The sequence below is a fragment of the Panthera tigris genome, chromosome A1 (genome assembly GCF_018350195.1).
Source record: "Panthera tigris isolate Pti1 chromosome A1, P.tigris_Pti1_mat1.1, whole genome shotgun sequence".
Classification (NCBI taxonomy): Eukaryota; Metazoa; Chordata; class Mammalia; order Carnivora; family Felidae; genus Panthera; species Panthera tigris.
The window spans coordinates 179,634,465-179,647,196 of NC_056660.1; the positions used below are offsets into that span (position 1 = coordinate 179,634,465).

General features: G+C 48.2%; 1 protein-coding gene across 2 annotated transcripts in view; it reads right to left on the bottom strand.

The window, feature by feature from the left end:
• WWC1 (WW and C2 domain containing 1) overlaps positions 1-12,732 on the bottom strand; it is a 154,042-nt gene that overhangs the window by 40,769 nt on the left and 100,541 nt on the right. For both annotated transcript variants that reach the window (XM_042992766.1, XM_042992760.1), the window contains exons 6-9: positions 11,639-11,768; positions 9,865-10,011; positions 8,582-8,655; positions 4,601-4,843 (exon numbers count right to left, since the gene is read on the bottom strand). In XM_042992766.1, coding sequence (XP_042848700.1) covers positions 4,601-4,843; positions 8,582-8,655; positions 9,865-10,011; positions 11,639-11,768 — 594 coding nt within the window. The remainder of the gene's footprint in view (positions 1-4,600; positions 4,844-8,581; positions 8,656-9,864; positions 10,012-11,638; positions 11,769-12,732) is intronic.

The following is a 12,732-nucleotide window of genomic DNA, read 5'->3' on the forward strand; positions in this document are numbered from 1 at the left end:
TGTGGCAGACCTAACAAACAAATGTACTGCCTTAGGGCAAAATATAGTGGGGGGAAAAAAGGGAGGGCCCAGGACTAAGCTCTGAGTATAAACAGCACAACAAGGTTGAATGGACCAGCAACAGTTGGCAAAGGAACCTGAGAGAATGAGCCCAGAAGGCCCAGAGAAGATGCAGGGAGTGTGGTGGAGTGTCCTGGAACTTGGGAGCAAAGATCTGCACCATGGCAAGTCTCATATCTGATACTAAAGCCCAATTCAGTAACTATCTCCCTGGAGGCAAAATCCTTGCATTTAGAAGCAACCACTGGATATAGGCCCATCTCTCAGGTACTCTCCTGAGATCCTGCATGGAGGGCAGCTTGGATGGGCTCTAAGCAGTGTGCTGGCTCCAGGCATGGCTCTCTCTAACCCCTGGAGTGAGCCCACTCTAAGGTCCCAGGATCTGACAGGGAAGGGGCTCCATCAAGCAAGGCTGTGCCCTAGCAAATGCATGATGTGGGCTGCCCTCGTGTATCCGCTAGATTTATGGTTCTCAGTGTGTGGTCCACAGACCTCCTGTAGCAGAAAGGAAGGAGTGGTTATTAAATGCTCAATCTTGGGGCCTACTTTGATCAACTGACTCAGAATGTGTGGGGCAGGGCTCAGGAATCTGCATCTCCATTAGGACTCACAGGTGATTTTTAGGCACACTAAGGTTTATGAGCTGCTGCACTGGTTGGAGGCTGGACGTTGTATCTCCCACAGACAAATGTGTTCCACTGTCGGCCTCATATCCCCTTATGCCACCCTGCTAGAGAAGGAATGACTGACCCGTTCGCAGAGCACAGCCAATCCGGCCTATGGCCTGGGAAAAAGAGTTCATTCTCATGGGAAAACCTAATCATGCCATCCCTCCACCAACACAGGCTCTGCAATGAAGACCAGAGCTTGCTCTAGACAACTGAACAAGATGGTGAGGGACTCGACATGGTCCTTGACCAGCTCAATCCCTGGTGCTGCTCTTCCAGAGTCCTGCTTGGGGCTGGTGGGGCAGGCAGCAGACCGGCAGATGGAGCCCATAATGAATAAAATCCTCGACTCTCAATGGAATGGACAAGACTGTGGGATCTCCTGACTCTCCATAAGAGCAAGCCCTTCAGGCTGTGATGTTGTAGGCTCAAGGAACAGCTGGGGCTCACCATTTCTACCTGCATTTTCCTGTTTTCTGGGAGAAAGGTCATAGAGACGTGTTCTGGCAGTAAATGCAGGTCACACTGGAGCCCAGCTAGGATGCCAAGGGGACTGGGAATCGGGTGGCCTCAACTTCCTGTGCACAGGGGCGTAGCTGCCAGCAGCAACATGCAGGTGCCGAGGCCTCCTAGTAGAGGCGTTGGGCTTAGTAGGACATATGGCATTTGTGTGTGATGCCTGGCACATGCTGGGAAGCCACAGACGCATCAAGCGTGGAAGTAGGAAGAGGATCCAGAAGGTGGAGCTGGAATCCCCACGAGCTGTGGCTCAGTACCTGGGGTGCTGGTTAAAAATGCAAGAGCTTGGGCTACATCTCAGGCCTGGGGAATTGGTCCCTGGGGAGGAGTCCAGGGAGTCCACACTCTAACAAGCACCCTTTGTGACTGCACAGCAGCTCTCAGAAGTGGTGGTGAGGGCCCACGGAAAGGGAGGGGGGGCATGGGGTGCAGGGATGTCTGACTGTGACTGATCTGTGATTGAGGTTTGGCAGGTCTGTGGTTCCTTCCTGGGTATGTCTATTCCTGTCCATCTCAAAGGCCCCTTGAGTGGAGAGGCTGATGTGTGAGGGTGAGGAGCATCATACACTCAGTTGGAGGCTGGGAGGAGGAGACAACGAGAGAGAAGAGAGAGGAACATAAGAAACAAAAGACAGAAAGAGACCTAGACAGAGAACAGCAGAGTCCGGGGGATGAACACATACAGAAAAACACGGGACTAGAAGCAAAGAGCTGTAGACACAGACAAGAGATTGCTGGGTTGGTTTTCTCCGCTCTCCTCTGGAGGATGATCAGAGCCATCAGCACTGTCCCTACCGCTCCTGAGGCTCTCTCCTCTTCCTGCCCACATGCCCCCCCGCAGCTTCCCTCTGCACGTATCTCTGGGACCTCTGGGCTGCCTGGCTCAGCCACTGCTGTGGAGTGGGGATTCTGGCTTCCCTGGACTGGCTGTGTAAACTTGCCGTTCTCAGTGGCAATCGGACCTTTGAAAGACAGGGCTGAGACAATAATAAAAGCCCTTTTGACTGGGCAGTGGCCTCAGCAAGCATGGGCCCCAGAGCCAGCAAGCCTGGGTTCTAATCTCAGCTCTGCCATGTGGTGGTGTTGACTGAGCCTCGGTTTCCTCACCTATAAAATAGAGAATAGTCTCAGGGTTGCTGAGAGATTTAAATGAGATGATACAGGATACTGGGTCTAGCACATAGTGGCGGCTTTTGCCTGTAGCATACGAGTCTCTAAGATAACCTCCAATCCTACTTTTAAGAAACCAAAATTATTATAGCAGGGAAGAGCCTCAAATCACAATCTGATCCAACTGCCTGCCTTCAGACTATATAGGTATTCAATACGTAGTTATAGTTTTTTTCCCTATCAGGCAACTGAAGTCCATATTGGTCAATGACTTGCTCAGGGTCAGCAGTGGGATGGGTTTCTTTTTTGATCCAACAAGGAGTAAGGCTGCCATGAAATGTGTTCTCTTCAGCTGCTGGCAGTGAGCATCATCAACAGTGAAAGGTTCCCCATGGAAGCTGTAGGGTCTGGGAATAAGTGAGGGACCCAGGGGACTGTTAGAAGAGGCCAGAAGATACATGCAGAAGCCTGGGAAGGGTGTGCGTAGGCCGGCTAACCATTTATTCAACTAACACTGGAGGTACGAGGGTATATAGACACAAGCCTTCTGCCCAAAGTATGCAGCCCCAGGGAGAGCAGGACAGAGTCTTGCTGCTGACGATTTCTAGCAGGTACTTCAAGGGCTGCAAAACACCAATTATGGAAGCCCTGTCCTACTCCTCCTCCACTTGTCTGGTGGTGGGTCACCCCATCAGCCATCCCTTCCAGGGGAGGATAGAAACACTTCCCTGGTAGCCATTCTGAGAAAGGGCTTAAGGATAAATGGACTCTGCTGTGCTTACAAGAGGCCAGGCAGAGGCTGGTCAACGTGACCCCTCGGGCACCCTACCATGTGCAAGGGGGGTTTATTCAGGTGCTGGAGTCGGATGTCAGCTGGGTGCTAGAGAGCTCAGAAGGCTCCCGAAGGGGAGATGCAGAGAGCGCACATCCAGGCCCCTAGGATTCCTGGCCTGCTTCCACTGGGCTGGAGGCAAGTTTACCTTCTTTATAAACTGGGCTTCTGCCTCTGATTTCACTGGAAAAGAGGAATTTCCTTGCTCATTCTCGCCCCCAAACACAAATGCGCATGTGCGCGCACATACACAAACACACACACGTATGTGAAAATCACTACCTTTGCTTCTAAGCTCCTTAAGGGTAGGTACCTTGCTCACTAAAGTCTGCTGCCTAAAAAAGTGAAAGTAACTAGAATAGATTTTAAAGACACTGGGGCAGGGATTGTGACTTATTAATTTCTGAATCCTCCAAACTGCCTTGCATGGAAAATATGTACCAAAAAAGCCCATTTCTCAAATAAATGAATAAACAATAGCCTGACGGACAGAATGAAAGAATGAATAAGAAGCTGAGGACTGCAGGGCCTGTCCTGAACACAGGGTTGTGTTCTGTACATGTGGGTGTGGAGGCTGGGGAGACAGTGAAGGAAATCAAGTCTGTTATCCAGAGAACATAAACCAGTAGCTTTTGGGTTAAACCAAGCCCACAGATGAAGGTGATTTAGCCTTCACAATATTACTTAAAGTTATTAAATTAGTTGTCAATAGTTAAAAATACAGACAATTCTTTTCTTGAAATATGGGGACCTCTGGCAGCCTAAGGCCTGAATTCCCACCAGCCAGAGGTGGGAGTTGGCACCCACGAGGGACAAGGGGGTTCTGTGCACTCCAGTGGGACCCAATCTATCAGCAGGTGGGCCTCCAGCATTTGTATTGCCTGTTTGGCTCCTATCAGTATTTCATTCTGCACCCGCATCGAAATTAGTGTTTTTCAAAGTACAAACTGCAACCCCTTAGCATGAGGTGAAATCAATTTAGCGGGTCATGTCGTCATGTGAAGGAATGCAAGACAGAAAATATCAGAGGGCTATCACACATAGTAAGAGTATACATGCTCTATTTTGTCCCTGTCATGTGAGTCACTGTCACCGAGTTGGCAAATGACTACTCTACATTATATAGGGTTGTGTGGCTTACGTTAGTCAGAAGATAATTTCTGAAAACTTGCACCCGAGCAGACTTTTTGGTGCTGCGATTCCCTGTGTAAACTCCTAGGTATCTGGTATTCCGGGTGGTGAATCATTTCCCCCAGTTTGCTACTTTAGCAAGTTGCAAGATTTCTACACCGAGTGCTCTTAGAGAGGAGCCCTTACGCCCCAGGTGGTCCCTCTTGCCCCTCCTGCTTCCGTGGAAGATAGACCCAGGAGGGTGGGTCCCAGGCCCCTTCTGGCCCCAGCCCAGCCCCACCTCTCTGTCAGCGCCTTGCTCTGGGTGTCCCGGGCTGCCTGCAGGTCCTTCTCCAGCCGCTTCCGGGCCATCTCCAGCTGCTCCACCTCTCCCTGGGTCCACTTTCGGGGGCTGATGAAGCGCATCTCCTTCAGCAGCTCCTCCTTCTCATTGATGAGGATCAGCCGGTCCCTTTCGGAGTCTAGCACTCCGGGCCAGGCCTCACTGTCAAGCTTGGCCAGCTGGATCTTCAGGTTGGCGATCCTGTGGGTGGAGAGGGGAGCATGACAGGTGTGCCCAGCGGCACTGTGGGAGCAGGGTAACAGACTGTGTTTCCAACGTTATGAGGTACCAGGAGCCATGACATCCTCAGAGCAATCTTTGGCAATGACTGTCTTCCCTTGGACCAGCAGGCCATCTCAAGGAACATATTTTCATCTAACAAACACAAATGGTGCCTACCGTGTGCCAACAGCGAGTAGGCTCTGCAGGGGTGGGAACGGGATGTAAACAAAGCAATGTCCTTGCCCTCAGGGATATTAAGGCTGGTAGAACAGAGAGCTGGATTCATCACCAGGCAATAACCTCCTACCGCCAGCTATGTGACCTTGGGCAAGTCACTTCATCTCTCTGGAAGGAACAACAAAGGCTCCTTTGTCATGGGGTTGTGGTAGAAGGTTTTTAGACATATTCCATGAACTCTCAAAGCACGGTATTTGGCACATAGTAAGCACTCAAATGAATGTTTCTGTATATATATATACAGAATATAACATTGGGTAAACTCCCCAAGACTTGTTCTGAAAATGAGCAATAATGTGCTCAGAGTGTCTGGCACATAACTCGTGCCCAACCAATGGCAGTCATGGACCCACTACAATGACAGACAGCAAACCCTGAAATTGATAACTGTATGTTCCTAGCCCAGAGAATGGTGGCAGCACAGTGTGGTATAACCAACTGTGGATTTGGGGTCAGAGGCCTTGAGCCAAAGTCTTGGCTTTGGCCTTGACAGAAGGACCATTCTTTTTTTTTTTTTTTAAATGTTTATTTTTATTTTTGAGAGACAGAGAAAGAGAGAGAGAGAGCAAGCGAGCAAGCATGAGCAGGGGAGGGTAAGAGAGAGAGGGACATATGGAATCAGAAGCAGGCTCCAGGCTCTGAGCTGTAGCATAGAGCCAGATGTAGGGTTCGAACTCACAAATCATGGAATCATGACCTGAGCTGAAGTTGGACGCTTAACCAACTGGGCCACCCAGGTGCCCCTATAAAAGGACCATTCTTAAGAAATCATTTTGGTATCATAAGCTTCTAGTACACTGCCTGGTACACTGTAGGCACTTATTAAATGTTAAAAGGATGGAGGTGGGAGCTCAATCCCTTAACTTTTTTGAGATGCAGTACCCTCACCTGTGAGGTGGAACATGCAAGGTGGGTTATGAGAACTGACTGAAAACTTATCATAAAGAGCTCTTTATACATTGCCAAGTGCCCATACAGATTAGGTATAATTACCTTTGGATCCAAGAAAGATTCACAATATAACTAAGATTATTGCTACAAATATCCAAAGGAATCATGACGTGACCCTTTAGGATTCAGCCTTTGCAAAAAGGGCTTTCAGCTATCACATCCTAGCCTCACCTGATCCCTAAAGGGTGGTAAGAAATGGCAGTGAGTCTGTTGGACAGATGTCTAGAAATAGGATATGGTTCACCTAAGACTGCAAGTCATAAATGTGGCCAATACATGTTGAGAGCCCAGGTCTCTGGACTCCCAGCTCAATCTTATCTGCAGATATGTGGCCCAACCGTTATTTTATAAAAACATCATTAGGGTCAAAATCTCCACACTGTGCAGTAAAAATCCCATGCAGACAAACACATCTAGGTTTGGTTATTGCCCAGCCAAATGTATCAGAGGGATTCTTAGAGTTGATTAATTTAAATTCCGCATTCACAAAGAGAGTAATCTGGGATAAATTGGTAGCTTCCACCACTCTGAAGATGGAGTGGCGTGGACAGGTCTGGCGGGGGCTCCATTGTGCACAGTACACTGAAGGCTTGATCGATGCTTACATGTACTTTCTAGTGGTGCTTTCCCAGTGTTCCTTAACCTTCAGGCCACCTTTGGCGAAGCTGATGAAACTACTAGACTCACTCTGCAGAAATGCACATGTGACAAAACATGGCACACAGACCTTTCATTACAGCTACCTGCCCTCCTACCTGGAGTCCTGCAGCCTGTTTTCCATTCAGCGGCTGCTCTATCCTTGACACTTAAACTACCTCTGGGTGAAGAGTGAGGCTCAAAGCTGGATTATGGCAGATGAGCCAGGAAGCTCTGTGATGGGAAGCTTAATGGTTCAACCCCAGAGGGAAGATTTCAATTCTTCAGTCTCTCCAGAATGGATCTTCTAATATAGGCATCATTGCAGACTGGAATATATCCAGGGTTCAGAGTGGTCCCCCTTCAGAGGGGACACGTGGCTGTCCAAATGCAGAAGTCTTGTTGTTTTGCTGGGCCTCTAGGGGGAGCTGAAATAATGCACAGTGTTTTTTTTCTACCTGACCAGTATCCAATTTCTCCTCCTTCTGTTAACAACACTCCCAAGTTTTCTTTGGGATATCACTCTTCCAATACTTAAGTCTTTTGGTTCCCACAAAGCTGACCTCAATCCCCTTCCCAGAGTTGGGCACATGACCCATGCCCGGACCTTCAGAAAATTCTAATTCCTCCAACACTGCAACAATAATTGGATCACTAGGAAAAGCCAGGGAGCCTCAAGCCTTAAACCTGTTAAATCTGTTGGGATAGGTAGGTCCTCCTGCTGCTGGGGTTGCTAACCTGATAGTATATAACTCTAGAATTGCTGGGGGTCACCTTTACATTTTGAAAGGAAAGTCTGTCAACACAAAGGCAAGCAGGGTAGAGAAAAGAAGAGAAACTGAGTTTATGTAACCTGATTTGAATCCCTGGATCCAGCTGTGTCTGAAGCTGGTTTATCCTAGGACTTTGGAATTCAATAAGCTGACAAATTCCCTTTTTTATTTCTTCTACTTTCTATAGGATTTCTGTCATTGCTGCAAAGGGTTTTGCTGCTCACACAGAGTTGGCAGAGGGGCAGAACTAGGCACTGCCACACCCTACATGGCCTGGCTTAGAATGCCATGGGCCAGGCAGTGTAACCTAAGGAGGAATGGATGCGATATTCCTAGCTTCATTCACCATTATGCTCTGTGGGTTCTTACCCAGTAAGGCTGGCCCTGTGCATAGGAAGCTCACAGACTTGGAGCCAGATTGTCCAGAATTCAAATTCTGACTCCATCATCTTGAAAAGTCATGAGACATCTCATATTTTACCTTTCTCTTCTCTAACATGGAAATCATATAAGATGTGCTATAAGGTTGCTTTTAAAGTTAAATGAGATGATACACATACAAATGCTTTAATACAACACCTGGCCCATAACAGATGCTCTAAAAACATCAGGTTTGATTATTGTTTTAATTTTATTTGTGGCAGTGGAACCCAACTGCTTAGGAGACTGTGAAGCCACAAAATATCTAGTCACTGGGATCTACAGTTTATAAGCACAGCTTGCTCCCAGTTGGGCAGGAGACACCCAAGTGTTCAGTATCCAGAGGTTTTTCTCCTATTGCTAAAACCTCAGAAGTGCTCCTTCAAACCAGACTACTCACAGGATCATTGGAAAACCCTGATTAGAGAAACTGAGCTCAGCAAGTGGAAAGATAACTAGGCTCTGAGGTTTAACAGATTTGGGTGCAAAACACAGCTTCTACTTTTTATCTAGTGAAGTGTCCCTGGCTCAGTCATTTCCTGAGTTCAGAGAAGGTTAAAATATATGTGTCATAATAGTTATCTTCATAATCTTTGATGATTAAAGATGAGGTGTGTGAAAAGCCAGGCATGGGGCAGGCAGGCACTCTGCAATGGCAATTATCATTGTTGGAACCATCCCGCCCCCAGCCCCTAATTACCTTCTCTTAGCTTCTTCATATCGAAGGCGCAATCTGACCTTCTCTGCCAACTGATTGTTGCTGCTTGCGCCAAACTGGGGGAAAGAACAAAGTGGGGAATTATATGGCCATTGTGGCCGGTGCTGAGTTGGATTTCAAGAGCTCACGAGAGACTTGACAGCTTGCGTGGGAAGTAGCTAAGAATAGCCCCCAATTACCAAGCTGGCTGTGTGATAGCAGGGAAGCTAGTCAGGCAAAGACACTTCCTGCAGGCTGTGGGAAGACCCTCAAATTCAGACATTCAGACATCTATCACTTCTAGAAGAGAAGCTGAGAGCCCAGAATATCATCTTGCAGCCCCGAATGGCTTAGAGCCCATTCAAGCCCCAGCAGCATGGAGGACAGCTGGTCAGGAGGAAACAGGGACAGCCAATATACAAGAAAGGCATCCTGGGGGTGTTGGGGAGGGGCTCAACTGAAAACCCAGGGAGGCTGCAGCCAGGACTGAAACACTGAGTGAGCGAGGAGAAGGTCCTAGAACCTTCAGGGAGGCCTACAGATGGCTTGTAGCTGGACACATGGGTGGTCTGGAGACGGAAGGGACAGCCCATTTGCCATGTCTTTCTGTCAAGAGTGGCAAGAAGCTACAAGGTTCACCCAAGCAGATATGGATATAGCTTCTCTTCACAAGTGGGGACACAGCTATATGAAGAATCAGATAGGAATAGCATTTAGCCATGGAGGCTGGGAGGCGACTTTGCTCAATGTCACCTGCTCTAGGAAAACAAAAGTTCTCCAAACATTCCAGATGGCTATGGGTCAGTCCTGCTCTAAAGCTTTCATGAAATAAATCTGGATGGTGCTCACACTATTCACTACGGTGCCCAGACTGAGCTTTTGAAGAGAGCTGTCTGAAAGCTGCATGTATTGTTTCAGGATGAACAGAAGGAAAGTATCATCTGCTTCACAGCTGGTGAAAGAAAAACAGAATGGTGTTGCAAATCTGTAGGAAGGAAACCAGAGAGAGCCACTGGTCCTTCACACATGCTTTCTGTGCAGCATCTAGAGACGCAAACGCATGGCTAGGCAACACTCAAGACCGAGGCTTTCCCCCCACAGCGTCGGCTTTCCCCCCACACCATCATCTCATGTCATCCTGGGGCCAAGAGGTCTGCAAGAGAATGGAGCTCCAGGAGGCCACGTTAGCAGGCAGGCCCACAGAGAGATACCAGTCACCTCCCAAGGTGAGAAATGAGAAGGCGGCTGCCCACTACGGCAGCCTCCTGGGTACAACGTCTACTCACACTTCCCGAGATGTCTGTCTGGGAGCTCACGTCCAGGTACTGTTTCGGCAGTGAGAAACCTGAACTTTCCAGAGAGCTGCTGCTGGACCACAGGTCAGAGTGGGACCCTCTGTCGATGAGGAAGCCGTCCTTCAGCATGGCGAGGCTCTAAGCAGGGGAGGGCAAGGTTAGCAACACAACTTTCTGGGAGGGAGCTCTGGTTTGTCACCCTCCATGTGCTCTCCTCTCCACTTCTGTAATGTGGTAGGAATCCTAGCTCTCTCTGGATATTCCACTTACCTTGTAAAGAGCTGGCAGCAAGTGGGTGGTTGCTCAGTGCCGGGTACTGTGCTGGGTGTTCTACTCGGGAAAGACTGGCATGGACACTGGCTCTAGAGCTACACTGCCTGACTTGGAATCCTTGCTCTGCTACTTGCTAGCTGTGTGACCTGAGCTAGTTGATTAAGCTCTCTGTGCCTCAGCTCCCTCTCCTAAACAAATAGGGATAACCACAGGGCCTGTCTCATAGGACTACCATACTGATTTAACGAGATGGCCAGTATAACGTGCTAGTACAGACAACGCTCAGTAATTGTCAGCTTTATCATCATCTTACTTAATCCTCACATCAGTCCTCTGAAAAATGACCTAGGATTATCCCCATTTCTTTGCTAAGGGAGTTGTTACATGCAAAGGCTGGCAAATGACAGAGCAGGATGTGGTCCTGGCCTGACTGAAGATGCAGTGCTCTTAAGTGAGAGTCATGATAGGAACATGGCTCACGACTGTCCACGAGCGCCTGAACGCTTTCATCAGGTTGCTGCCCTGGGCAAGAGCTTCAAAATCATTCTGTTTGTCCTAGAGCATAAAGCTCCCTTCACTACATCAGTTATAGCAACCCCGAGCCTGAGTCCTAATCTGCCAGTGGGAACACAAACAAACACAGTATCTCAGTGGTCAGGGTCATTCCGGTGAGGGGAGGTAGAGTGTCTAAGGGTTAAAAGAATAGACATCTGTGTCAGTGTTCATGGGTTCGAATCCTCACTCCACCATGGACTCTGAGCTGTGTAGCAGTTATCTGTATGAAGGGAATAACCTAGGGCTGATGTAAGAGATAAGTGAGATACAATGCATGCAAAGTGTCCAGTTCAGTTGCCTGGCATGTTAAATCACACCGATTATCATTTGTCTGGTCCTCAGCAGAGGAAGAGCATGCAATGTAATTCTTATAAAGATGTTATATTTCGATGTCAGGGCTGTGGATGTCAAAACCATCTCCCTCCGTTTGGTTCTTTGAGAAGTAAGCCAGGTGGCCAGAGCCAGTGACAAGGACATGACCTTTGGACTCAACCAGATGGCTCCTAGTACAACTCTGCCAGTGATGTGACTTTAGGCAAGCCACCTATTGCTTCTGATCCTCCTTTTCCTACTCTACACAGTGAGACTGAAAGCCCAAAAAACTAGTGATGAGAGCTCAGTGATCTGTGCAGCATGTGGAAGTAGTGTGAGTCTTGGCACAGAAAAGTGCTCCAGGCACACGTGGGCAGCTCTGTCAGTTAAGCATCCAACTTCGGCTCAGGTCATGATCTCATGGTTTGTGGGTTCAAGTCCCATGTCGGGCTCTGTGCTGACAGTGCAAAGCCTGCTTAGGATTCTCTCTTTCTGCCCCTCCCTGATTTGTGCTTCTCTCTCAAAATAAATAAAGTTTAAAAAAAAAAAAAAAAAGAAAGAAAAAGAAAGAAAGGTGCTCCAAAGAAATTGAGAGATGGGACCCACATCACTGGAGCTCTCGTACCTTAATGAGATCTTGCTTTTCTTTTTCTCCACAAGTGATGGCCTTTTTGATGGCTTTTGTTTCTCTCAACACAGCCTGAGCTTCATCCAGTTTGTAGCTGCCCTGAGCATCAGACATTTTCTTATCGATTCTAGGAAACAGTCAATGGGAAAGTTCAGAAAAAGACAGGGTGAGGGATGAAGTCTCCCCAGAGGATAAGATGACAGGCTTCGGTCCTGCAGCAAGGCTCCTCTCTGTCCTGCATACCCTCCCTTCCCCAGGTCTAGCTGCCTGTGAAATGTCCCACAGGGTGGGGCTGCAGAAGCAACACCACTCTTTAAGTCAAGGGTCCTCTAAGCATCAGCTCTTACAGGAATTATTCCCTGATTACCTCCCTGCTTCCTCCAGGCTAGGCTAGGTCTTCCCATCACACTGCACATAGCTGGACACTGCAATCATTATGTTGTGTTCTAGTTAGCAGAGCATGTGGTAGTATCCTTGACTTGTTACTAACAGGCTTGGGACAGGGGCAGGATTGAAAATGTTTAAGTAGTTTCGGTATCTGGCACAGGACAGTCCTTTAACTCAAGGTCTCTCAACCTCAGCATCTTGACATTTGGGTAGGATGATTCTTTGTTGTGGGGGGCTGTCCTGCACATTGTCCGGTATTTAGTAGCACCCTTGGCCTCTGCCCACTAGGTGCCAGTAGCGTCTTGGCCCCAAGCTGTGACAACCAAAAATGCCTCCATACTTTGCCTAGTGTCCCTTTGGGAAGAAGAGATAGATCTCCCTCAATTGAGACCCACTGCCTTTACCGAGTATTTGCTGAGTAAACACACAAGGAAGGAAAGGTGTGAATGATGGAAAACTCTCAGCCCTGCTACTTAGTAGTGTGACCTTGGGCATGGCCCTTAACAAGAGGCTTAGCTTCCTCCTCTAAAATAACCCGGGTAATGTCACCTGCCCAGCCCATGTTCATGAAGCTGTTAGGAATGTCAAATGGGATAAAGGATGGATAATCAAGTGCACTGGGAGGTACGGGATAAAATCAGCTTATCTAGGCCCCATATACAGGTTCATTTTGGAGGGTGGAGGGGGAGTTTAAAAAAAAAAAA